Below are 27,032 nucleotides of genomic sequence, written 5' to 3'. Positions count from 1 at the left end.
TTTCTCTTTTGGAATAATTATAGTATTATGCTATATCTGCTATGTAAGATACTATCTCACCACCAATTGCTTGATTTTCACCAAAGCATTTAGCTATTTGTGTAATCACAAAGATTTATCAAGCAGATTTTCTCTCTAAACAAAGTTGTTGAACATACCGGTAACACTGATGTTGACAGCTCTGCTTCTCTGTCCGTCTCCATCCTCACACCAGTATTCTCCACTGTCTGATGCAAATGCAGGTTTAATGGTGCCAGATCCTGCTGATGTCACCCAGTTAGAATAATTTGTTTGCTTTATTTCCTTGAGTGACCTCACCACTTTCCCTCCAGTCAAACCATTAAACGTACAGTTTATAGAGATTGTCTCATATTCAAAAAACTGCAGTCTGTCTGGAACAACATGAAGAAAAGCTGCATCTAAAACAGAGAAAGAAACAGAATGACTTCATAAACTCTGCTGGTGCTGAAACAGCAATAAATGCATGTAATACACACAATTTGACCTCACTGAGAGCCACATGGGGTATTTTTATAAGCCTTTTGTTAAATTAACTTTATTTGCATTGTGCCCTTATTCTACATATACAACATTGAACATTAATCCCACAACCTCTTTGTTTCAAACATGCATTTAAAATGATCAGACAAAACTATTAAAACTACTTCAGCTCTACATGGGGTCAGCCTAACAGCCACATCCTCATTAGCTAAACATGTATATTGAAATATCAGTTTGTTGCTCTGCAAGTGAGAGTGGCTAGTCCATGGTTAACAATGTGTAAGGCTAATCCTAACGCCTTACAGTTTATGTTAGAATTGTTGTACTTTTAAACATAGTGTTAACAAGGATATGGTGTCTTTACACTGGATATTTAGTTGAAAAACTATTTCCTTAATTTAAATAATTGTAACTTACCATCATTTTGAGTGCAATAACTGTTGTGAACTTGTGCTACTAGCACTATCCACACATGCATCACTGGAGAGACAAAGCATGAGCTGTATCAGCCAAATTATCAATTTACATGTGGATTTATGTCATATCATGTAACATAATTGTTTTAATAGCCACCAAATTCAGCTTATGTATTTCTCTGTTTTGGAATCTCACACAGAAACAGAGAAACAGAGTCAGTACTCACACAGTCTGATGCAGAGAGCTGTAGCGTCCATGATGTCTTGCTGCTGACTGTCTGAGCAGCAGACGGAAATTCACATGAAGTGAAATATAGGTGAGACCCTCCTCTTCCTGTTTGTTAGTTCTACAAATAAATGTGAGAAGCTTAGACAGAAATAAGTTTGAAACCACAGTCTTTCAGTTTGTCGTGAAAACCTGAGGGGAAGTATAGGACTTTATTTTTCCATTCATACATGATAATTGCCACTGAAGGGTCATTGGACAACTTAACAGCTTACCACATAAATATAAACTCATCTAACAAGGAACTAAGCTACATAACTTGGCTTGAACTTATCATTGCTTACTTATTATTAATTATTACTTTGCAACAGCATTTTGTTAATCTGAAGAACATTTTTATAGAACCCATGTTGCTCTTATCAAATCAAAGCTCCCCTTCGTGTTTTTCTTTTAGTTATTTTCAGTTAATGAAAGAAAAGAGTTTGTCTGTGTTCACTATAAAATGGAGACAGTAATTTGCCCAAATTCAACATTTGTTTAACCTAAAGTCACAACTCCCTCTAGTGGCTGTTGTGTCTTTTGTTCGGCAGCAAAGAGGAAGTGTGACATCGTTATAAAGCCACAAAGTCAACAGAGAAACGAGGTTGAGGTGGTTAACTGGGTCAACACAGTGTAGGGCTGAAATGGGACAACATTGTTGGCCTTCTGTTTTTACTGTCAGTCCGAATTGACTTATTTTAAAACATGACCAATAATGAACTCATTATTTTAACCCAAAGCATTACGTTTACAGTGAAGTTGACATCTTGTGTACAGCAGTTGGGGAAAAAAGCACAGTCGTATCTTTGGACAAGTAATTAAACTGAAAAAATATGTCAGACACATGCAATTATTTTTTTTCATGTTTTAAAACATGCACAGAGGGAAGCTTTAAAATATGTTTATTTATAGGTACTGTCAGAGTCCCGCCTCCGTGATGTTTGTCTGTCTTTGTTCTCTCTCTCTCTCTCTGATGGCTAGCTCCTCTCTCCAATCCCCAATCATCAGATCCTGCACTGCTGTGGCTTGTTCTGTAATTACCTCCAGCCCATATATAGTCCACTCTGTCTGTCAGTCCCCACCGGATCGTGTGCCATACTGGTTCGCCTGCTGCCTGCTAACCTGCCAGTCCATGCTTGCTAGCCAGCTCAACCTTCCTGGATTCCCTCTGCACATCTAAGCCTCTCACCAGCCATACCCCATCCTCTGCAAGACCGAAGCCACCAAGCCAGCCATTTGCTCACTTTTCTGCCCCCTTTTCCCCCCACGATAAATCTGTAGTTTGCAACTAACCTTTGTCTCTCGTGGTCTGCATTTGGTTCCTAAAGCCAAACCTGACAGGTTCACAGTTTTTTTTTCAAATATGTCTTAAAACAACAGTCAGGAGCCCAAATTAACATTAGAGCTGTGTTTCTGTCTGTAATCATTCCTCCTGTTCATACTGACCATTAGACGATTCCTTCATAATGATGGAGGACAAAATTCACAGTCCCCCTTCTGTGCAAAAATGCATTTAAAATGTAAAATGAGTCAAATCAAGTAGATATCTTAAAACGTAACTGTAATGCTTCATGCTTATAATAACATCAATAAATAGACAGACAACAACTGTAGTGAACAATAGCTTTAGTAAAGCTTTGCAGGTTATGTTTACAGACTGCTTCCTGACTGAACATGAATGCCTAACTATGCTGATGTGCTATTCTTCTACCAGCAGGGCGTGTGAACAGACCACAACACAGAGACCATAGCTTATAATCGCCTGCTTATGGACATTACAGTAACAGTCTTTAAATTCCCTCTTTGTGTTTCGTTAGACAGTGTTTCCCTGTTGAGCTGTGGTGGAAGTATAGTAACAAAAAGAGGGACTGTGGCATATAAAAAAAACTGTAATGTTGAAAGAAATGAATGATTACTCATAGCTCAAACTGGTCTTATTGACTGTCATCTCACTAACTGAATTGTGTTACTTGCAAACATATTTTTTAATCATCATAACTTTTCTAACTGCTGGTTAGTGATTGTGAAGGAACTGGTTAAATAGGACATAACACTAATACACTTTCTAATTATGGACAATATAAAGACCATCCGTGCGGTTCTAGACTAAAAATAATAAACACATTGTTGTTAATGTAGTCTAAAAAAATACATTCTACATCCTGTTCAGTTCCTGTTGGCAAGGGTTAAAGTACAATAACTGACTGATTGTGCAACTTCCTCATTTTGAGATGAAGCTTTGGAGCACATGACAGGTATGTGGGCTTTCATTGTGGAAAGCAACAATTTATATTACAAAAACCTATTGTGTATTTGCAGATAGTGGTTGATTACACAATTAATTAATGGAATGCCAACTTTTTTTTCCTATATTTTGCTTAATTTTTTCTAATTCTTATAATAGTTAGTCTCATTTATATCTTACTGATGGTCTAATTATTATCTGTTTGTGATTTTACTACTTTTTCAACTGATGGCTGGCTTGAGTATTATTTCACTTTGTTAGCTTGATGTGTGACAGAAGTCTATGACTGTAACATTGCATTTGCGCCAACTTTGCGCTGAGGGTCTGCAAGAATTCAACACCTTCTTTTGCAACCATCTATTTTACAATACAATCCTTTCTGCCAGGTGTGCATTATGCAACACTTAATTTGAATCACAGAATGGCACATATTGTGTGATATTGAGCACATAAAAAGGACATTTCAATGTGGAGAGACAAGTGAATGGAGAAAAGAATAATGTTCATTATATGGATAGGATGATGTCATAAAGTCTTTGGCGCGTGGACTATACATGGACATTGTCCAAGAGCAGCCACGAGATAGATCCTCAGTCCAGACACTTGTGGTAGTGGTGGTGGCTCATGACTTTGGATGAGACCAATAGCTAATAAAGTGATGGGACTGTATGTCAGACTAGAGCCAAGAGAGGTGTATTTAACAAGACAGCAATCGATTGACAGGCGAACAATCAAAGTCTGTTGCTGCACTGTTGGATAGGCGTGATCAGCAGGTGACAAAGGAAACTCAAACTATGCCCACTGAGCATTTGACTGTTAGTAAATAAGTGAGCATGCATGAGAGATGAATATGACAGGATGGTACGAGCAACAAAACTATGTCTGGTATGCCAACGATTGTCTTCCTGACTCAACTTTTGCTAAGCTCCATTACATAGAAACTAAATTTAAGACTTCCCCTTCGTCTTGATTCAAACAGGTGCAAGACACCCTTGTAAGACAGTCATGGACATTATAGCAAACAACTAATGTTGGTATTTTTCTTGAGAGGATTTATTTCAGTGTTATTTTTGTATGATGCAGGAATTATTGTAAATTAGTTTAACACAAGAAAATGTATAATTTATAAAAGAAAATAAAACCCTTACTGATGGTTTAAGCATGATCCATGCTAACTGCTAAATATGAGCTTCCTTGACTGGATAATCTATCATTTGTTGTTCAAAATGGTGTATTAAGTTTTATTTATTTATGTTGGATTATTTTTTAAAAGCTCCAGATTAAATTCAATGCATAGTACTTTTAATCACTTTGAGAACCTGTTGTTGTAATGTGCTGTTAGTTTTCAGTAAATACTACGTTTTCCTCTTCAGGTTGTTCTCACACACTCCTGCTTACTGAATCATGGATTTACGTATTTTTGGTGCAACAGTGACAACAGTGGCATTCATTATGTCTGAGTTACTATGGAATCGTAAGTTACAATATTGTGATTATGGTTATTTATACATTCTAAAATACTTAAGATTATATATTTAAAATATGCTGGTATTTAAAAAGGAACATAATGTTTACTGTAATATAATTTTTAAAAAATTTTTTTTATTTCCAACCCAAATAATGTTACACTTCTGTGTTTTTCATGTTCTTTTTGTTTTAATACAGAAGTGGGTGTTGACGTGGATGACAAAATGATGCAACTTCAAATGAAAAGGCAAAAGAAAGAGGATTATCAACTTAAATTGCAAATGGGGAAGGTATGAAAAAGAGGGAAATGAGAAAACCTGGCCCGGCAGGTACAAATATAAAGCAAATAACCTGCTACCAAATTTTACATGTTGTTCTGAATAATATTTTTTCATAATATGCTGTATGTGCACATAAAGTTGTCAGGACATTGGAGAAACAGTTTTGTTATATATTGTGTTATTTTTTTCTGTGCTGCATTTGTTGTTGGTTTGCTTTTTGGGATGGGCGTGACAGTTGGTTTTATTTTCAGAACTCTGGGATGTTTTGCCTGAAGGATGGATTAGCACCTAATACTGTGCTCAGTGGCCTCAGTGGGTCACTGTCCAGTCACACTCTCACCTTCCTCATCATCCTCCTCCTCAGACCGACTTATCGGGGTAAATCACACAAACACACCAGTGACAACTTTTTGATTTGGGCTTTATGATGATGAAAAACATACATTCACTAAAAAGATTTGATCTACCGATACTTTAGACTGGTGTGAATCTGATCACATTATGTCTCTTCCCAGGTCAGTCTCAGGTAGTTGGTCCATCTCAGCCAATAATAGTAACAGTTGGTGATGACATAATTTTGCCATGCAATCTGAAGCCAGCTACAGATACTGTTAGTATGACTTTGGAGTGGCAGAGACCTGACCTGAACCCCAGGTTTGTCCACATGAGGCATGATGGTCAAGACTTCCAGGTTAATCAACATCCATCCTACAAAGGAAGAACGTCACTGTCCATTGAGAGACTGAAGCATGGAGACATTTCATTAAAACTCTCCAAAGTGAAATTCTCTGATAGTGGAAAATACAGATGCTACCTTCCAGGTCTGAATAAAGACTCTACTGTTGAGCTTGTTGTTGGTAAGTGTGCAACTGTGTTTTACTGCTATAACTACTGCATGCTTCATATCATTACAGTTATTTATTTTAATACGAATCAGTACGTATATCTGTATTACAGCAGCAACTTTAGTGGTGCAGTTTTCTGCATGCATTACTTGACTTCAGTCAAGGGTGTTGAGAAAGTAAAGATCAATAGAATGGATTTTACAAAATATACTCCCCACTTAAAGTTTCCCTGAAGAGTGTCACACACAAACACACCAGCTGGAACTTTCTGTTTGTTTTTAGATAGAAAAATATAAATTCATTAAAAAGATCTATCTGCGGTCAGTATATTTGAGGTTATGTATATTCATATTTGGATACTGTATATTTGTGTTTTGAATCTCATGTGCTTTAATCTATCCTGTCTCCTGCTGTTTTCAAGTCAATAGCATCAGATAAATCAGTAGATGCACGTTCAAAATGGACGCATTTTGGAAGCAAGTTCCAAAATGTTCCACTCAATTAAGTTAAATGTGTTCAAATCAATACATTATTATCAATTCATCAAGTTTTCATATGATAATACATTCACCAAAAAAGCATTCTAATCAATATTAGTGTTTACCCTACATATATTTAATCAATATATATTCACACTGTGTGTGTGTGTGTGTGTGTGTGTGTGTGTGTGTGTGTGTGTGTGTTACTGCTACAACAACAGCAGGTATGAGTTATTTCTAAATTCCCTTAAAAAAGATATATGACAACTCATCAGCACTTGATGAACCGTCTGTGTTTAATGGCCTAATAGGTACCATGGTTAAGAATTTTAGAAACTGATTGATCATCACATAGCTTTACAGTTGTACATTTACATGCGTAGATATATTTTAATTGTATATTTGGTGTTGTTTTGTGTTAAAAGATTTTTTTTCTTCCTCAGCATCAGGTGCTGTGTCTTCATCTGTCATCAGTTTAGCAGGAATTGACAGAGACACAGGAACAGTTGTTTTACAGTGTGAGTATAAAGGCTGGCATCCACAGCCTGAGGTACATTTTTATATGAGTTCCAATAACTCTCTTTTTCATCCAAAATATGACTTTAAGCTTTCACTTTGAATCATCACCTTCTCGTGGTGTGGTGTTTGCGTGTCCCAGTGACCCTGGGAGCTATGTTATTGGGGGCATTAGCCCCTGGTAGGGTCTCCCAAGGCAAATTGGTCTCACTAGTCACCAGTGTGCCATTGTTTTGGAGTTCGCCTCACTGCAACTTTTGGTTGCTGGCGGGGGGGGGCTGACGAAGTTGCTGGGGAGAAGAATGTCTGGGTCACATTGCTTAGCTTGATGCAACCGCGACCCAGCCCTGGATAAGCGGCAGAAAATGGATGGATGGATGGATGGATGGATGGATGGATGGATGGATGGAAGGATTTCAATGTGAAAATCAACAGAAACCATTGTGTGCTGTCTGAAAGCACCTTAATTGACCTCCTGAAATTGATAATCAATAGCCATTTCCCCAGACTGCTACTGGTGTCCTAAACACTCTGTTGTTCTGTATATTTTCAGCTGGTTCATCCTGTCCTATTATTGGTTTCACACCGGCTGCCTTTTATTCCATCTTGGTTGGTGCCATTGTCGTAATGGTCACAATTATTTTGCTTACTTGTTACATGCTGAAAAATGAAGGTAAGACACAACTGTGTGATACTTAAAGTGTTAAATTGTATAAAGAGGAAAAGAAAAAAAGAACAGTGCTCTATATGTATTTTACGTTAATTATATAATTAAATGTGTAGTGGACTTTATTTGTATTCTTTTTGATGCAATGAAATGAATGCAAAATACACAAAAACATTTATATTGAATCAAATCACCACAAAATAGTGGACACACATAAAAACAACATTTAATTTATGCTCTATTACTGGCAGACTATTATCATTGTCTGCCACATTGATAAAGAAATATAACAGACAAAGGAAAAGGACAGGGTGTGGTTATCAAAAGTTATTTCATGTAGTAATTTGTAGCACTGCAATGTGTTTTAATGTAAAATGTTGTATTATCATTACAACGCAAGATAAAATGTTAGGCTACCTCAGATTACAGAAAATGAATACATGATTCTTTAATTATTAACAGTTTCTTGATATGACACAAACAGGACTATACAGGGGAAATGGGAAACAAGAAGAAAGAGAGAGAGAGTTTGAAAAGGATGAAAAGGATGAAAAAATTAAAGGTGAGTCCGACTCAACAGATCAAATTGAACTGATCATGTTGCTGTAGTGTGTGTGTGTGTGTGTGTGTGTGTGTGTGTGTGTGTGTGTGTGTGTGTGTGTGTGTGTGTGTGTGTGTGTGTGTGTGTGTGTGTGTGTCTGTGTGTGTGTATGTGCGTGCGCGTGTTTTGAAATGTCATATAATGTTCAGGGGTGCTCAGACATATGAACATGTGTGGAATTATAATTCAACTTTATTGCTCCTGCACCATGAATTCAATTGTTATTTATAGACCAGCAAAATCTGTCTAGTGGAGGCAATGCTTCTTGGCAATAAATCTTATACCGTTGGAAAGCCTATTTTCCTTTTAAATTGAGCCACATTTGTAAGGAACATGCAACAAAGATACTAAACACAAATCTCCTTACTTTTTATGCTATGTCTATAACAACAGTTGATGTTGAATTTTGACTTCTGATCTCATGCTGAATGTTGAATGAACTCAAAATGTCCTTAATGGTTTATTCTTATATATTAAAGTGATTTAAAATGCTACTAATGTGCACCTTTGACAGATTTGGAGAAGAAATTGTCAGAATGCGAGGAAAGGTTACAGAGGAAAGCCAGCCTGGTTGATGCACTAAACGTTGAGAAACAGACACTTGAGAACCAGAAAGATCAACTGAAGGAAAAGTTGCAGCAGAAAGCCAACATGGCTGATGGACTAAAGGAACAGAAACAGACACTTGAGAACCAGAAAGATCAACTGAAGTTGCAACTGAAGGAGGTGGAGAAAAAGAAGGAAGAGAACAAGGAGAAACTTCTGTCAGTGGAGAACAAAATAACTGAGGCTGAGAATAAAAAGACGGATAAAGGGGGATTGTTAAAAGAAAAAGAAAATCTAACGGATGTCAAATGGAAACTAGATGAGCAAAAGACAAACTGGGAGAAACTAATTCTGAATGTGGAGCAGATGCTGCAGAGAATAGATGTTTTAGTCAGTAGTGACCAAGTACAAGAAACTACAGCTCACGAATGAGCTTTTAGTTTAATTCAAAAGTCAAACTGTCTTTTTATTTTTTTACTTTTTATAACACATAATAACAAAATTTGGAAATAATAAAAAAAATGATATGATTACAAAATCACTAATTAAATGTATTATCTTTTCTAGTTTGGATCAGTTTCATTTTTTTCTTGACTGCTGGTTGTAGTAACTTAAACGGTTTCCTTGTGCTCAGTACATGTTAAGATGTTTTATAACCCTGTCTTCATATATAACTGATTTTACAGGAGGAAATGTGTTGAATAGGAAATGTAATGCAGAGTTAATTGTCTTTTAATACTGTATATTAACTAAATGTAATAAATGTATCTATAAACTGCTGTCAATTAAATGTTAATACTGTACGTTTCTGCAAAATATTCAATGTCAATAAATTGTATTTGTTATCTCACCTGTATCTGCTCGTGGCTTTTCAATCATTTGAAGATTAACCTTTCCCTTTTATGTTTAAGTATCTGAAAGCAGTTAAAGCAAGGGGAAAATGCATGTCTTATATAAATATTGAAAGAATCAATAATGATTTATAAAAGATAAGAGACAATGACTGATGTTAAATATTTAGATAGAGGGGAACTCGAGAGATTTTCCATAGTAAACTGCATTTATGTGTCTCCACAGAGAGCAGTGTGAAATCTGATAAACTGACTCAAGTGATGTCACTTGAGTCACTTGTTTTTTTGTGCAGTCAAGTTAGTCAAGTTGCATTGTGGGTAATGTAGGCAAAAGATCTTATCAAGGAAGACAAATGACTGACTCTAACAATATGAGATTCAATGATAGTCGCCGGTGTACAATAATTTGCTTTAAATGTCCAAATACATAAAATCCCATGATTTTTATTTACAGTACAAATACCTAAATCCTGTCCCATGGATTTTACACTGAGAATTAAAGGAATGGCAGCCATTTTATTTGTTTTCACAGACAAAAACTTGAAAGTCACTTGACATGAATGCAGTCCTATAGAAAAGAATAAGGCAGGAAAACTTGGGCATGTCACAATTTGTGAGCGCAAATTGTGAGATGGCTACGTTTTGCAGTGTGGACCAACGTAGCTGTGATACGTTTTGATGTGAGACTGGTTTGCTGCAGCAGACAGATCAGGAAGCACAAGGTTGACAGACCTTGTATGCCATTACAGATAACCAGGGTCAAAGTTTTTCAATGAAGGACTTTAAACAGGCAGCTACTTCTGTGTGGTGAGACAGTTATTGAGGAACACAACAGGTAAGAGATTCTGCAAATTCAATTCAATGACTTTATTTTAATAATTTTTAGGATTTTAATAATAATGTCATAATGGTCTGTGGTAACAGCAGGTCTGCTGTTACAATTAATGATTGTACATGTTTCCTAATGTGTTTGATAAGCAAAGACTCAACATCGTAGCAATGTATTTTTACTATGTAACAAACTGCATATAGCAATCAGTTGACATGTTTGTAATTCTGCAGTAAAGCTATCTTACCAACATCCATTTTTTTCTCTTTGAAGAAATTGTAATATTGTAATTGAAACAAATTGTTATATCATAGAGGCTTTCCTAATATTTCCTCAATATTGGAAAAAACCCAGCAGTTTTTATTTCAAAAAAAGAATATGTTCACATGCAGTATGAAAGTACTGAGATAGTAATCAACTTGCATATCATCCTGAGAACCAAGGAAAACCTACCTATTTACGACTAAAAGAAACATACAATTTAGACTTTCTAAAATGCATTCTCATTTTTTTATTTTACAGCATGTCTGCTCTAGTGGACCACAGGATCATTTTAGTTTGAAAAGACAACAAAATTTAGAAGATAAAAAATGTATCAGATTATGGCTGTGTAGTGATATTTATCCATGAATACATTCAATTTGATTAATATATTTTCAATAAGAATAGAAAACATTGCCAAATCTCAGAACAATGTTTGTTAATTTAAAGGGAAAATAACTGAATTATCCTGTTTGCATGGGGTAATAGGATGATTTTGACACCCATGAAGCCCAGGTAGCACAAGTGTGAATCTAATATCATAAGAAAACTCCAATAAATGAAAGGTATTAACATTAAATGCCATTAAACCTCAAAAATTAAACCTCATATAAATCTTTTGGATTGAATGCAGTCAGGTAGTAGTGCAGCATTGGGACAGCTCCAATGTTATGCTCATTAGCACACATTTTGCATTCTTCAGTCCTCTTTACAGGACAGCAGGCATTGATAGAATAACTGTAAAAAAAAATAATGTATGTGAACAAAATGTCCTTTACAGAGGACACAGGTCAGTAGAACCATTTTACAGCTTGTTAATATTTTACCTACTTTATTGCAGCGTAGAGTATCTTTTGAAATAAAATACCAAAGGTTACAGGCAGCCATATTAGGGAGAGATGGCTATGAAAAAAACACATTAAAAATACAACAAAAAGAATGAAATGTATTCAACTGAAACAGAATTAAATATAAACAGACAAAAACATACACAATACAGTTTCAGTGCAGGAAGTCAATGCTACAATCTGAATAAAGGAAACAATTCAAATTTAGATTTGAAAGTTGTTGCACATTGAAATTGGTACCATCTGTGCAGGTCTTGGACCGGACCAGACCAGATGTTCCCACTTATACACTCAGTCTAGTTGGTGTTGTCTTGAGGATTTAAGTTTTTATAGCTGGTTTCTTTAAATTATTTTACAGAATCCCACAATGATAAAAATGAAGGAGACAACGTCTAAATGTGGGCTCACAGCCTTCAGTGTATCATTTTTCCAACATGCTGTTGTCCTGCTTCTCCTGACCGACTGCTGTGGAGGTAACTGACACACAAACACAACAGAAATAACATGGTGTATGTTTAAAAGATTTTCATGAAAAATCTCAGAGTGTACAGTACATCTGTACAGCGTGGCCAGATGCTGAAGATATTTTCTATACTGTAGCATTGAGAAATGTTGATATCAGCTTGTCGGTTGTCAATCAAGTAAACTGATACCATCAAGTGAATGTAGACCATAGTGTTGTGGTCAAGACCACCTATCCCGAGACCGAGTAAAGACCAAGACCAAACCGATGCAAGACCATTTTTGCGACCATTGTTTTATTATTGACGTCGTACTAAGTGGTGGTGGTGTACTGAGATGCATTATATTGACTGGTGTTCCTAATATTTTGCCCCTCTCATGTATGTTAATGGATAGGACAAAATATTAGGAACACCAGTCAATATAATGCACCCTAGTACACCACCATCACCCACTATGACCTCAATAATAAACATAAAGTAGAATTATTACTTTTTTGACAAGCAGTAAGCTACGTTCAGACCAAGCGCAATGCCGCGATGTCGTGCGACAAGATTACATGTTAAGTCAATGCAAACACGCGATTAGACGCGAATTCGCGCCGGGCGACGCGATAATGCGATACATACGACACAATGGACCAGATGCCGCTATCAGCGTTGAGATTCTCCCGACGTCACTTACGTCATGACGTATAGCCCAGCTGGCTTTCCCTTATAAAGTTTTGAAGAAGAAAAAAAACTTGTCGGGTTCATCGTGTTTGGTCTGGACGTAGCTTTAGAGTTCACACTAAACTTGCCCCCCGATATAATGGTAGGGGATGCCCTTCAAACACACCAGTGAGAACTTTGTTTGTTTTTTGATTCATTACATCAAAATATAAACAGTCAAGCCCAAAATGATTCATACCCCTGGCAAATTTTGACTTTTATTCAACCAGCAAATTTTTTCTTGATTGGAAATGACACAGGCGTCTCGTAGAAGATAATAAGATGATGTACAAGAGGCATCATTGTGGGAAAAAAAATATTTCTCAGCTTTTATTTACATTTGAACAAAAAGTGGCGTGTCCAAAATTATTCATACCCTTCTCAATAATCAATAGAAAAGCCTTTATTGGCTATTACAGCAATCAAACGCCTCCTATAATTGCTGACCAGCTTTTTGCATGTCTCCACTGGTATTTTGCCCATTGATCTTTAGCGATGAGCTCCAACTCTTTCAGGTTGGAGGGTCTCCTTGCCATCACCCTGATCTTTTGCTCCCTCCACAGATTCTCAATTTGATTCAAGTCAGGACTGTGGCTGGGCCACTGCAAAACGTTAATGTTTTTGTAACCATTTCTTCACCACTTTTGCTGTGTGTTTTGGGTCATTGTCGTGCTGAAATGTCCACTGGTGCCCAAGGCCAAGTTTCTCTGCAGACTGCCTGATGTTGTTGTTGAGAATCTTGATGTATTGCTCTTTTTTCATGGTGCCATTTACTGTGATTAGGTTCCCTGGTCCATTGGCTGAAAAACACCCCGAAAACATTAGGTTCCCACCACCATGTTTGACAGTGGGGATGGTGTTCTTAGGGTTGAAGGCTTCTCCTTTTTTATGCCAAATGAAGGATACAATATTGTGGCCAAACAATTTATTTTTTTTATCTGACGATAAAACAGAAGACCATAAGTCTTCTTCTTTGCCCAGATGAGCATTTGCAAAGGCCAAGCGGGCTTTTGTGTGCTTTATCTGGAAAAGTGGCTTCCTTCTTGGTCTACGTCCGTGGAACCCAGCAGTGTGCAGTGTCCGTTGGACTGTCTGCCTTGAGACGTTGCCACCAGCAGAGCCCAGATTCACCAGGATGGCCTTAGTGATGATCCTTGGATTCTTATTCACCTCTCTCACTTCTGACCACGTCCTCTGAGATTTACCACAGTACGGAACGTCCTGTATTTTTTAATAATACTTTGCACTGTAGCCACTGGAACTTGAAAACATTTAGATATGGCCTTATAGCCCTTTTCTGACTTGTGAGCAGCCACAATGCACAGCCGCAGATCCTCAGTGAGCTCCTTTGTCTTATCCATGACTGTCCACAAATAAACTGCAGAGAGCTGCTGTTTTTCACCTGTTGAGTTGATTAAAACAGCTGTTCCCAATGAATCAGGGTAATTAGGATGCTTTAAAATGGCTTGGACTATTTGGAATTGTATACAACTTTGGATTTTCCCATAGACTGTGACACTTTACAAAGAGTATGAATAATTTTGGACATGCCACTTTTTGTTCAAATGTAAATAAAAGCTGAGAAATAATTTTTTCCACAATGATGCCTCTTGTACATTGTCTTATTATCTTCTGGGAGGTGCATGTGTCATTTCCAGTCAAAAAACAACTTGCTGGTTGAATAAAAGTAACTTTAAGTCAAAATTTGCCAGGGGTATGAATCATTTCGGGCTTGACTGTATATATATATATATATATATATATGATGTATATTGATGTATGATGTATATTCATATTTGGATACTGTGTATTTGTGTTTTCTTTATTTGTATTTTGAACCTTGTGCTTTAATTTATTCTGTCTCCTGCTTTTAAAGGCGTTACGATGTCACCGTCCGAACTCAACTCCAATTCAAGAGCATCAGGTAAATCAGTAGATTCACACCCTTAACTACTAATAGTATCAAGTGATTCTCTGAACTTAACAGTCATTATAAACTCCATTTAAATCTGACATGGCTCTGTACTGCACAATAATCAAATGTTCTACATGCATGATAATGACATTCACAGTTTGTGGTTCCACAGAGTTTAATGCATCTGTGACTTAAGTTAGAAAGTTAGAGTCTGTGTGTGTGTTTACCCAGAATGAGCACAAACATACACATTATTGAGGATATTAAGTATACTTAAGTGTTTCCCACAGAAATGCTCCTAAAGAAGAAAACCTTTTGCCCTCTGAGAGCAAAATTAAGAGGTTGTATCTATGCAGCTCTGGTGATATATTAATGTTGTGGAATTAGACGGCACACTCTACATAATTCATGGGAAACGCTGTACTTCCTCAACAAAATTCCCAAACAATATTCATTAAATATAATTTTTTTTAACATGATGCCCCTGGTGTCCTAAACACTTTGTTTTTCTTTTCTTCTTTTTTATCATTTCAGCTGATTCATCCAGTCATTATATTTCTTTCGCAAAGACTGAGTTTTTTATCTACACGATTGGTTTGGCTGTGTTTACGTTCGCAGTTCATTTGCTTATAAATTACATGCAGGGAAATAAAGGTAAGACAACTGTGATACTTATACTGTTATTAATTGCATGAAGTCAAAAATAAGGAAGAGGATAAAAAGAACAGTGCTTTATATTTACTTTACTTTAGTTATTTAATTACAAGTAGTAGACTTCATTTGTTTTCATTTTGATGGAATGAAATTGATGCAAAATACACAAATTCATTTATATTGAATCGAATTACCACAAAGTAGTGGACACACAGAAAGACACAAGTCAAGGGATGGGTAGGGGGCACAGCCCTTTTTTGTTCTGAGGCTCTCTACTTGCTCTAAAAAACTGTTTTATTAATTTATCCTACATTGTCTTCTTCGTAGCACAAACAGTGACGGAGGGGGGAAAAACAAGATACAAGTCTGAAGAAAACAAATTGTTGGGTGAGTCCGACTCAACAGATCAGATTGAACTGATTATGTTGCTGTAGTTTGTGTGTGTGTGTGTGTGTGTGTGTGTGTGTGTGTGTGTGTGTGTGTGTGTGTGTGTGTGTGTGTGTGTGTGTGTGTGTGTGTGTGAGTGAAATGTCATAAAAATGTCCAGGGGTGCTCACCCATATGAATTGACAGGCAAAAAACTAAAAAGTTAAATGCTTTTGATTTAAAATGTATGCCAACATATAATACATAAAAACAGGTTGATATTTATTGTAGAAAGGAAAGAGTGAAGATGAATTGTTGTCACACTTTTACAATTGTTAACAATAAGTAGCCTACTTGACGACATCTAGCATTATCAAACATTATACTAATTAACTAACTGATAGATTAAAGCAGCTTTTCCCTCAGATTCAGAATAAGTTGTTTCTAAGTATGCAACCTTACAATTCACAATATTAACTTTGATTTAACTTTGTAGTGTAGTTGGCATGGATTTTGTCTTTTGTATGTTTTAGTCGTGCTGAGACAGCTGGCTTTGTTCTTGTAGTAATCCTTTCTTTATACACATTGAGACATAACTGACAGCTCTTAACATGTATTGTTAATGATATGTGAGGTGTTCATGATTGATTACAACACAAACTACAATATAAGGTTACCTCTGACTACAGAAAACGAATCAATAATAAATGTTGATTTCCGCTCTTATATTTTTTCACAAGGCTTTAATGTTACCTGTTGGAATGAAATCAATACTATACACAAATACATTTATATTGACTCAAATTACCATAAAGTAAGGGATACACACTACACAGTTAACACACAAAGAGTAAAGGGAAATGTGTAGGTAGTGGGCACAGCTCATTCTTGCTCTGCTTGAAAATACTTAGTTTTTTATGCTTAATTGTCTTTAATTATAAACTGTTTCTTGATATGATTTACACAGAGTCAAACAGGGGAAATTGGGGAAAAGAAGACAAGAAAGAGTTGGCGGAAAAGGATAAAAAGATTAAAGGTGAGTCCGACTCAACAGATCAAATTGAACTGATGATGTTGCTGTAGTGTGTGTGTGTGTGTGTGTGTGTGTGTGTGTGTGCGTGCGTGCGTGCGTGCGTGGGTGCGTGCGTGCGTGCGTGTTAAAATGTCCATGGGTGCTCAGAGTTAATATGCATGTGTGTGTGTGGAATAAAAACTCAACTTTATTGCTCCTACACCATAAGTTCAAATGTTATTTATAGAAAAGCTACATCTGTCTAGTGGAGGTAAAAACAAAACAAAAAAACCCCATTTAAAACATAAAAACAGTTGGTGTTGAATTGTTAATTGTGCTGATGTTGAAAAAGCTCAAAATTTCCTGAATGGTTTGTGCAGTTGTAGTAAAGTGCTTTAAAATGCTACTAATGTGCACCTGTGACAGATTTGGAGGAAAAGTTAAAGGAACAGAAACAGGAACTTGAGAACCAGAAAGATCAACTGAAGGAAAAGTTGCAGCACAAAGCCAACATGGCTGATGGACTAAAGGAACAGAAACAGACACTTGAGAACCAGAAAGATCAACTGAAGTTGCAACTGAAGGAGGTGGAGAAAAAGAAGGAGGAGAACAAGGAGAAACTTCTGTCAGTGGAGAACAAAATAACTGAGGCTGAGAATAAAAAGACGGATAAAGGGGGATTGTTAAAAGAAAAAGAAAATCTAACTGATGTCAAATGGAAACTAGATGAGCAAAAGACAAACTGGGAGAAACTAATTCTGAATCTGGAGCAGATGCTGCAGAGAATAGATGTTTTAGTCAGTAGTGACCAAGTGCAAGAAACTACAGCACACAGCAGTCAAGGGTTTGAGCAGCTGGACGAGCGGAAAACAGGTGTGAGCTTTTAGTGTCAGTCGAAAGTCAAACTGTCTGATCTTACTTTGTTTAGCAAATAATCACAAAATGTGCAGATAATAAAAAAAAGGATATCATTCAAAAATTATTCGTTAAATGTGTTATCTAATCTAGTTTGTTTCAGTTTCTCTTGACTGCAGGTTGTAGTAACTTAAACGGTTTCCTTTTGCTCAGTACAAGTTAAGATGTTTTACAACCCTGTCTTCATATATAACTGATTATACAGGAGGAAATGTGTTGAAGAGGAAATGTAATGCAGACTTGTTTTTTAATGTTGTTAAGACTTTATATGACCAAAATGTAATACATGTGTCTATAAATTAACTGCTGCCAATTAAATGTTGATACTGAACCTTTCTGCAAAATATAATGTCTTCTTTAAATACTGAAAAAATCAATAATGACTGAAAAAAAGATGGGAGACAATGATTTATGTTAAATATTTAGATCGAAGGGAACTCCAGAGATTTTCCAATGCAGTGTGCTTCCAGGTGTTACAAGAGTACAACTAGTAAACTGCGTTTAATTAAAGAAAAACAAACCTGTGTAAAATCTGATAAATTGCCTCAAGTGATGTGGCTTGAGGGTGTTTTCACACCAAAAGCATTTAGTGCGTTTTTATCGAACCGTAGTTCGTTTGACCCCTTGTTTCGGTTCGGTCAGAATGCAACAACCGCACTCATGTCCGCACCAAATTAACTGGTCCGAGATCACACAAAAAAAGGTTGTCTCGATCTGCACCCACTGCTGAACTCTGGTGCGGTGAGAAATCAACCTGAAACAAATAAGTCCAAAGCAATCTAGTTGTAATGAATTATGACATTTGGCCTTTGCTGGGCAGAAATCAAGGCAGTAGTAATAGCTAAACCCAGGCCTGGCTAATCCAAGCTAAACTAGCCTAATTAATGTTACTCTATGTTCAGTGTAGAAAAGACCGCAACAACACCCATGTAACGCCAGACTCACTATTATGAACCGATATGCTTATTAATAACAGCATCCTTTATATGGCGTTACCCTTCTTTTTTAAAATTTTAACAGGTATTATTCCACATAAATATGTTTGGTAAAATACTATATTTTTCTAGTGAGTATCATCATCCTCTGGTCAGTTTTCAGACTTTCCATGTGCAGTATTTTGTAAACTATATTTTGTCCACATAACGTGCAACAAGTGACGTTTTCATTCTGATGTTTGATACTTGACAAAGCTGACTGCTCCTCCACCTCAGCCTGACCGTGTCTGTCAGGTTTCTTGTTTTATATATTGATTATTCTTGTTTTTCTTCTTTAGCCACTGTAATTCGTCTGACTGCAGATAACACTAGGTTACAGGACTGCTGCAGCAGCTTCATGTATGTAGACCATCCTGTTTACAAAGCTGACTCAGGGTCTTTACAGCTGAGGGGTTTAGAGCAGTGTGTTTCTATTTGAAATCTGTATGATCAAAGCTTATGCTTTTGGCTCAAATATGTAAGATTTTATGCTTTATATCTTGCTTTACATTGCTTCATTGGGTAGGAACAATGCCCATTAATGGCATAATACACCATAAAATATAGTTGAACAATACCCCAAATTCATAATTGTGAGATCATAATTGTCTTTGAATATAAAGCCAAGTTTTCATCAGCAGATACTGAGCGTATTAAACATGAATTCAAATGAAACATTTGAGATACCTCCATCATGAGTTCAGAGGTTCTGTCTCAGAGATGATGTTATTATATTATAAAGAGGTCAGGTGGCTCAGAGATGATGTTATTATATCATAAAGAGGTCAGGCGGCTCAGAGATGATGTTATTATATTATAAAGAGGTCAGGTGGTTGAGTCCAGGTGAAGACATTTTTCCCACCCAGCTGTTTCTTACAGCAGCATTCACACATGCTATTTGATGAGTCATGAAAATTCATTTCTTATCTTATTTCAATATCTGAAATGTAATTCTTAAAGTAAGATGAATGATCAATGTTTTTCTATGGTAACACCATGGGACACATAAACTGAGCAAGACTCTAAGTCCAAAAAACATCAGTTTATGAGTAATTGATAGCTTCTTACTGTGTTGTGATCATCAGGGGTTCTTCTCTGTAAAACCACTTCCTGTTATATGGTCAAGTCTTGATGGTTACACCACTAAGACCTTTTTGCCTTAATCCTCTAATATATTCTCTCAAAATGGATTAAAAGCAGAAATTGTATACTTGGTCCACAAGGAAAGAATGTCTGGAACCTATTCATGCATTTATTTTCACAATTTACCCTTTTAAATTAAGACTAGACTAAACCACAGGGACACAAAAAAGTAGTGTCACGTCATTGATCCATAAATGTATTTCTAACTTGTTTATTGTGTGTTGAAAGTGTTATGTAACAGAAGTGCAATAGTTCATACTACATGTACATTATAAAAGTTTTTGGCTGAAAAGTAAAGGAATGTAATACTTACAGAATGTCGGCTCAGTCTTCACTGGTTTCTCTCTGCATTATCTCTTCCTGCCTCTACACTTTGAAGAGAGGGTCTCCAGCAGATGTGACTCGTGTTCCGTCAGCATTTTCATTGCAATGTAGAGCAGCCAGGTAGAGACTTGTACAGTAAAGAGAAAATCAAACATGTAAGTAACTAACTGTACAAATGTTCACAAGATCTGAGTAAACAGGGTTTAATTTACCTGCACAGCATTGTTTTTAGGAGCAAAGTGAAGGATGACACTGTGGAAAGCACCACAGATGAAGTCTGGTGGTGGGAACTGATTCCCAAACTATTAATGACAGTATTTGTCATTAATAGTAGTTGATTACCTTTTTATAATTGATTAGCAATTATAAAAAAGAGGAGTAATGTGTTAAAGTTTTAGCTTCTATATGACAAACACAGCTGCTGCTTACTCACACTTACTGTTGACCTTGGTTACAGTTATAAACTTTGTTTGCTCTGTGTCAGTCAGTCTCAACACGGAGAGAGACGTTTATGAGACATCCTGCGCTCTGTTGTAAACATATCTAAAGCTAACTTAACCTAAACCTAAAGTATCTCCCCAGGTCTTAGTATTGAGAAGAAACTCTGCGGCTGTCAGCCTTGCTTTCCCTCTCACTCTGTCCCTCCCGACCAAACACTCGGTAGCGCTAAGCTAAGGAGCTATGCTACTGTACATGTATAACACATTTAGTTTTGAAAAGGTATTTTTTTCATGAATCTCCGATGCTTGGCTTCCAACTCACAACCTTGCTGACTGCATCCTAACCTGCTGTTAGCGTTAGCCAGTGCTAAACATAAAAACACTGACTAGTTAGCTAGAGCTAAACAGAAAACAATTAGTAGTTGGCAAAGGAAAAACACATAACTTTATTTTAAAATACTTACATCTCAGAGCGCCCTGGTGGTCGAGTGGTTAAAGCGCATACCGCGTGAACTCAGTGTTCCTGGTTCGAATCTGGCCAGGGAGGGGGGCCATTCCCCTCTCTCTCTCCCTGTTTCCTGTCAGCATCTCTGCCAGCTACTGACTAAATAAAGGCAAAAAGGCCAAAAAATAAATCTTAAAAAAAAAAACTGAAAAAAAAACCATTTCCATTGCTGCAGGTTTGTCACAGATAGCTGGCATCAATCCCTCTGCCAACTGTAGCTGGAACGTTGCCATCAAAAAATAAATATAGTCCAGTCATCTCTTGGCTGATGGAGTGATTGCCATTTTTCTTGTTGATTTCAGTGTTACCCTCTTCGTGGCTGTTTTCTCGCCGCTCTTGGTCCGTACTTGCTGGTCCAGAAAGTGGGCTGGTATTGTGGCTGGTATAGGCAAATTTTGGGGGTGTATCAAAAATGACAATACAAGCTATTATGACTTAACTGAGCCTTGCTCGGACTGGGATGTTTTACAGCAGCCTTTGCTAGTTGTGGGATTTACATATGAAGGAGGCATGAATGGTATTCGAGGTGCACAGTATGTCCGTTGTGTATACCCAACTGTCCTTATTCAAAAATGCCACAATAAATACAGTTTTACATTCTATAACCCCTTTAAATAGCATACAATAACAATTTATGTTGTATAAAGGCTAAATACACTATTTGTTTGCTCTCCTTGTTTTTTCTGCATTTCTCTTTAGATGTAAAGGCGAGTCAGCATAACTCAGTGTAGTTAAAAAGTGGCTCAACTTAAATGTATGCGCTCACTCAGTATGTAACATGTCTGAACTGATTCAGTTACAAAAAGTTGGCCCAACCATATAAAATGAATTAAGTCAACATTAATCAAGTTGGCCTTTTTACAGTGTGTTCAGGCAGCATGTGGTGGCCCAACATGGTTTTTCCTTTAAATTGTTCCCCATCTGTGGGAGTTAAGGACCTTTCGAATCCTTTTACCAAACATGACTTATATGGCTGCAGCAGACAGCTGGTGTATCACAAGGTTGACACACCTTCTATGTCATTGCACATAAACAGGGTCAAAGTATTTTAAATGAAGACTTAAAACATTGAGCTAGTTCCGTGTGGTGAGCCAGCTGCTGAGGAACACAACAGGTATGAGATTCTGCAAATTCTATTCTTATCTTTTAATTCTTAAAACTAGTAATGCTCGTAATTTCTTATTTTTATAATCCACAGTGGTCAGTGGTAGAAACAGTTCTGCTTTTACAATTAATGATTGTCTCTGTCTCCTAATGTGTTTGATATGGAAAGACTCAACATTGTAGTGATTTTGTACAGTGTATAGTGTATTTTTATTATATAACAAACTGCATATAATGAGCACTTAATAACTGTCTGGACTGTGATGAAGTCATGTTACCAATATAAGTTTTTATCTTTGAAGATATATTAATAGAAACAAATTGTTATATCATAGAGGTTTTCCAATTCCAACTGAACTGTTTTTTTTCCAAAGTGGAGGATATTGGAAAAAACAGCAGATTCTATTTCTACAAAAAGGGTTATGTTCATATGCAGTGTCAAAGTACTGAGAAAGTAATAAACTGGTGTTTTATTGTTAGGTATTGTATATAAAGTTCACACTGTAACTACTGTGCAGCTTATTAATGTTTCACCTTTTTTTCCCCTTTTTTTTTTTTTTTGTTACAATTACTTTACAGAACTGGACAATGCTTCACCTGAAGGAGACAATGTCTAAATGTAGACTCTCAGCCTTCAGTGTTTCATTTTTCCATCATGCTGTTGTCCTGCTTCTCCTGACTGACTGCTGTGGAGGTAACTGACACACAAACACAACAGAAATAACTTGGTGTGTGTTTAAAAGGTAAATTATTTTAATAAAATACATCGCAGTGTACAGTAAATCTGTTGTGTGGCAAGACACTGAAGATGTTTTCTACACTGCACCACGGAAAAATGTTGATATCACTTTGTTGGTTCTTAGCCGTCCTGGTTGGCAATGCCAATGAAGTAAACTGATGCAATCAAGTGAATGTAAACACACAGATGACATGAGAAACACTTCATATTTGTTGTGGTGAATATTCAAACTTACAGATATGAAATATATATATGAATACTTTAAACTGCTTTGAATCTGATCACATTATGTCTCTTCCCAGGTCAGTCTCAGGTAGTTGGTCCATCTCAGCCAATAATAGTAAGAGTTGGTGATGACGTCATTTTGCCATGCAATCTGAAGCCAGCTACCGATGCTGTTAGTATGACTTTGGAGTGGGCAAGACCTGACCTGAACCCCAGGTTTGTCCACGTGTGGCATAAAGGTCAAGACCTCCTGGTTAATCAACATCCATCTTACAAAGGAAGAACATCACTGTCCATCGAGAGACTGAAACATGGAGACGTTTCATTAAAACTCTCCAAAGTGAAACTCTCTGATAATGGACAATACAGATGCTTCATTCCAGATCTGAATAAAGACTCTACTGTTGAGCTTGTTGTTGGTAAGTGTGCAGCTGTGTTTTACTGCCCATAACTACTGCATGCTTCATATCTTTACAGCTATCTCTTTTTACATGAATCAGTACACAGATCTGTACTACAGCAGCAACTCCAGTGATGCATTGCTTGACTTTCTCAAGGTTTTACAAAATATACTCTCTTCTTAAATCATCCACGATGATTGTCACACACAAACATACCAATCAGAACTTTCTGTTTGCTTTTGGATTCATTAGATTGAAAAATATAAATTAGCTTAAAAAGATATCTGTCTATGGTCAGTATATTTGAGGTGATGTATATTCATATTTGGATACTGTTTATTTGTGTATTGAACCTCTTTCTGCTTTTAATTTTTTAGTGTCCTGCTTGTTAAGTCCAAGTCAAGATATCAGATAAATCAGTAGATGCACACCATTAACTACTAATAGTATCAAATGGTTCTCTGAACTTTAGTGTAAACTCCATTTAAATCTCAAATGGCTGTGTACTGTGCAATAATGAAGTGTTATACATTAATGATAATGACATTCACAGAATCTGAGTTCCACAGGGTTTAATGCATCTGTGACTTAAGTTAAATGTAGTCAAACCATGTGGATCTCAATTCACTGCTGTTGTACTTATAACTCTGCTGCAGTACACGATAATCAGTCAGTAATCAATAATATGTTCAAAATGTTCCATGCATTTAAGTTCAGTGCGTTCAAAGTTTTCATATGACAATTAATGAACTAGAAAAGCAGGCTAATCAGTATCAGTGCTTACTCAGTGTGTGTGTGTGTGTGTGTGTGTGTGTGTGTGTGTGTGTGTGTGTGTGTGTGTGTGTGTGTGTGTGTGTGCTACCGCAACAACAGCAGGTCCAACTAGTCCATCCACTGCTACAACAACAGCAGGTCCAACTAGTCCATCCACTGCTACAACAACAGCAGGTCCAACTAGTCAATCCACTGCTACAACAACAGTTGTTCCAACTAGTCCATCCAATGCTACTACAACAGCTGTTCCAACTAATCCATCCAATGCTACTACAACAGCTGCTACAACTAGTCCATCAAATGCTACTACAACAGCTGCTCCAACTAGTCCATCCAATGCTACTACAACAGCTGCTCCAACTAGTCCATCCAATGCTACTACAACAGCTGTTCCAACTAGTCCATCCAATGCTACTACAACAGCTGCACCAACTAGTCCATCCAATGCTACTACAACAGATGTTCCAACTAGTCCATCCAATGCTACTACAACAGCTGTTCCAACTAGTCCATCCAATGCTACTACAACAGCTGTTCCAACTAGTCCATCCAATACTACTACAACGGCTGTTCCAACTAGTCCATCCAATGCTACTACAACTAGTCCATCCAATGCTACTACAACAGCTGTTCCAACTAGTCCATCGAATGCTACTACAACAGCTGTTCCAACTAGTCCATCCAATGCTACTACAACAGCTGCTCCAACTAGTCCATCCAATGCTACTACAACAGCTGTTCCAACTAGTCCATCCAATGCTACTACAACAGCTGCTCCGACTAGTCCATCCAATGCTACTACAACAGCAGGTCCGACTAGTCCATCCAATGCTACTACAACAGCAGGTCCGACTAGTCCATCCAATGCTACTACAACAGCAGGTCCGACTAGTCCATCCTCTGCAACAACAACATCTGTTCCTACAACTCCAGGTATTTCTATCAGTATCCAAAAACTTTAATCTCCTGTGTATCGAAGAGTTCATTGGATTTGGGTGCTCATATAATGTTTTCAACCCCTATTTTGATGTGTGTGTGTGTGTGTGTGTGTGTGTGTGTGTGTACCCAAAATGAGCAAAAACATACACATTAAGAAAATTAAGTATACTTCCTTAACAACGTGCCCTTAACAATGTCAAACATTTTTATATGAACTCTAATTACCCTTTTTCAAACTATTGTGTGCTGTCTGAAAGCACCTTAATTGACCTCCAGTAATTATTAATCAATATTCCTTTCCCCTGACTGCTCCTGGTGTCCTAAACACTCTGTTGTTCTGTATTTTATCATTTCAGCTCCTCCATTGCCTCCTCTTATTGAATTCACACCAGCTGCCTTTTTTTCCATCTTGTTTGTTGCAGTTGTGGTTATGGTCACCACACCTATTCTGCTTATTTGTTACATACTGAAAAATAGAGGTAAGACACAACTGTGAGATACTTATAGTGCTATGAATTGCGTGAGGTCAAAAGTCAGGAAGACGATAAAAAGAACAGTGCTCTATATTTACTTGATGTATTTAATAATAGGTTAAGTAGACTTGTTTTCATTTTGATGCAATGAATTAATGCTAATTACAGAAATACATTCATACAAAAGTCAAGGGGAAGGTAGGGGGCATAGCTCATCCTTTGTACTTGCTGTTTTTATTGAATTTATGCTACATTAATTAATGCTACATTGTCATTGTCTGTCATATTGAAAAAGGAGTGAGCTACATGAGGATGAAAGAGGAAGACGGGGACACAAATTCTGGTGAGTCTTCACTCAACAGATCAGATTGAATTGATCATGTTACTGTATATGTGTATGTGTGTCGCTTTGTGTGTGTGTAATGTCATACAAATATTCAGGAATACTACTACATTGTGTCCATCTAGGTCTAACCAAATCAGTGCAAGTAAAATGAACTGCTCCACTTCATGTATTGACAACATTTTTTAAGCACGAGTTCGACAGTGTTTAGGTTACGTCCTAAACGTTATGAATAGGTCACTTCAAACAGGCATCTTTCCAGATGCCTGTAAAGCAGCTGTTATTAAACTAAAAACTAAAACTTTTAAAAGTAAAAAAACCCCAGCCAGGATAGTAACGCTCTGTCCAGCTACAGGCCAATATCCAACCTTGCATTTCTTAGTAAGATACTTGAAAAGATAGTTTCAGTGCAAATAAACTCCTTTATTAATGAAAACAATAACCTGAAGGGATAATAATTGGATTTAGAACAAACCACAGCACTGAAACGGTTTTCCTAGAATAATCAGTTACCTCAGATTAAACTCTGATGAAAATAAGGTTTCAATTCTTATCCTCTTAGACCTATGCGCTGTTTTTGATACAATTCATCACGATATCCTAACCAATCGTCTTAACAAGTGGATTGATTTTTCTTACTGTGTGATAAATTGGTTTAAAGCGTACATCAATGGGAGAAAGTTTTATTTATTTTATTATTCTCACTGTACATTTTACACCATCAGAGAGCATAATGTATGTTTCCATAGTTACACAGATGATACACAACTGTACATCTCAGTGAACCAAATGATGACGCAGCCATGAACTCCATTACTGCCTATATCCTGGCAATAAATACATGGATGAGCAATCATTTAAAGTTAAATGAAGACAAAACTGAGATAATTCTAGTTGGCCCTACGACTAAAAGAGAAACACTGTACAATAATCTGGGGAAATTAACTCCATGGATGAAATCTGAGGTCACAAATATTGGTGTTATCTTGATTCAGA

At 36.8% G+C, this 27,032-nt stretch overlaps 3 protein-coding genes across 15 annotated transcripts in view; all 3 read left to right on the top strand.

Annotated features, from left to right (window-relative positions):
- Nucleotides 1-27,032, top strand: part of LOC134006100 (uncharacterized) — a 51,734-nt gene that overhangs the window by 7,008 nt on the left and 17,694 nt on the right. For 3 of the 12 annotated variants that reach the window (XM_062445171.1, XM_062445168.1, XM_062445172.1), the window contains exons 1-8: nucleotides 3,417-3,437; nucleotides 4,801-4,901; nucleotides 5,093-5,184; nucleotides 5,427-5,553; nucleotides 23,184-23,525; nucleotides 24,381-25,214; nucleotides 25,577-25,699; nucleotides 25,989-26,036. In XM_062445171.1, the coding sequence (XP_062301155.1) occupies nucleotides 4,832-4,901; nucleotides 5,093-5,184; nucleotides 5,427-5,553; nucleotides 23,184-23,525; nucleotides 24,381-25,214; nucleotides 25,577-25,699; nucleotides 25,989-26,036 (1,636 nt within the window). In that variant the 5' untranslated portion in view covers nucleotides 3,417-3,437; nucleotides 4,801-4,831. Of the gene's footprint in view, nucleotides 1-3,416; nucleotides 3,438-4,800; nucleotides 4,902-5,092; nucleotides 5,224-5,426; nucleotides 5,554-22,093; nucleotides 22,153-22,534; nucleotides 22,886-22,950; nucleotides 23,099-23,183; nucleotides 23,526-24,380; nucleotides 25,215-25,576; nucleotides 25,700-25,988; nucleotides 26,037-27,032 lie in introns of those variants that run through there. The other 9 variants (XM_062445170.1, XM_062445169.1, XM_062445177.1 and 6 more) reach the window with 9 other exon arrangements.
- Nucleotides 7,494-9,634, top strand: LOC134006155 (golgin subfamily A member 6-like protein 25). The gene is made up of 3 exons (XM_062445247.1): nucleotides 7,494-7,688; nucleotides 8,167-8,244; nucleotides 8,798-9,634. Exons 1-3 carry the CDS (start codon nucleotides 7,643-7,645, stop codon nucleotides 9,259-9,261), a joined length of 588 nt encoding a protein of 195 aa, XP_062301231.1. The 5' UTR covers nucleotides 7,494-7,642; the 3' UTR covers nucleotides 9,262-9,634.
- LOC134006128 (putative golgin subfamily A member 6-like protein 19) overlaps nucleotides 10,313-27,032 on the top strand; it is a 50,984-nt gene continuing 34,264 nt past the window's right edge. Inside the window, exons 1-7 of one of the 2 annotated variants that reach the window (XM_062445218.1) lie at nucleotides 10,313-10,515; nucleotides 11,977-12,091; nucleotides 14,667-14,714; nucleotides 15,240-15,359; nucleotides 15,687-15,746; nucleotides 16,693-16,761; nucleotides 17,164-17,689. In XM_062445218.1, the coding sequence (XP_062301202.1) occupies nucleotides 11,986-12,091; nucleotides 14,667-14,714; nucleotides 15,240-15,359; nucleotides 15,687-15,746; nucleotides 16,693-16,761; nucleotides 17,164-17,624 (864 nt within the window). In that variant the 5' untranslated portion in view covers nucleotides 10,313-10,515; nucleotides 11,977-11,985 and the 3' untranslated portion in view covers nucleotides 17,625-17,689. Of the gene's footprint in view, nucleotides 10,516-11,976; nucleotides 12,092-14,666; nucleotides 14,715-15,239; nucleotides 15,360-15,686; nucleotides 15,747-16,692; nucleotides 16,762-17,163; nucleotides 17,690-27,032 lie in introns of those variants that run through there. The other variant, XM_062445215.1, reaches the window with a different exon arrangement.

The sequence above is a fragment of the Scomber scombrus genome, chromosome 23, assembly GCF_963691925.1.
Source record: "Scomber scombrus chromosome 23, fScoSco1.1, whole genome shotgun sequence".
NCBI lineage: Eukaryota > Metazoa > Chordata > Actinopteri > Scombriformes > Scombridae > Scomber > Scomber scombrus.
Note: the sequence above shows the minus strand (reverse complement) of the source record. Positions and strands in the feature narration are given on the sequence as shown.

Excerpts from the sequence above, each read along its gene's own strand:
- LOC134006155 (XM_062445247.1), top strand. The coding sequence starts at position 7,643 with ATGGTCACAATTATTTTGCTTACTTGTTACATGCTGAAAAATGAAG. Across the intron at positions 7,689-8,166 it reads TTACATGCTGAAAAATGAAG|GACTATACAGGGGAAATGGG; the intron begins GTAAGACACAAC and ends TGACACAAACAG. Across the intron at positions 8,245-8,797 it reads AAAGGATGAAAAAATTAAAG|ATTTGGAGAAGAAATTGTCA; the intron begins GTGAGTCCGACT and ends CACCTTTGACAG.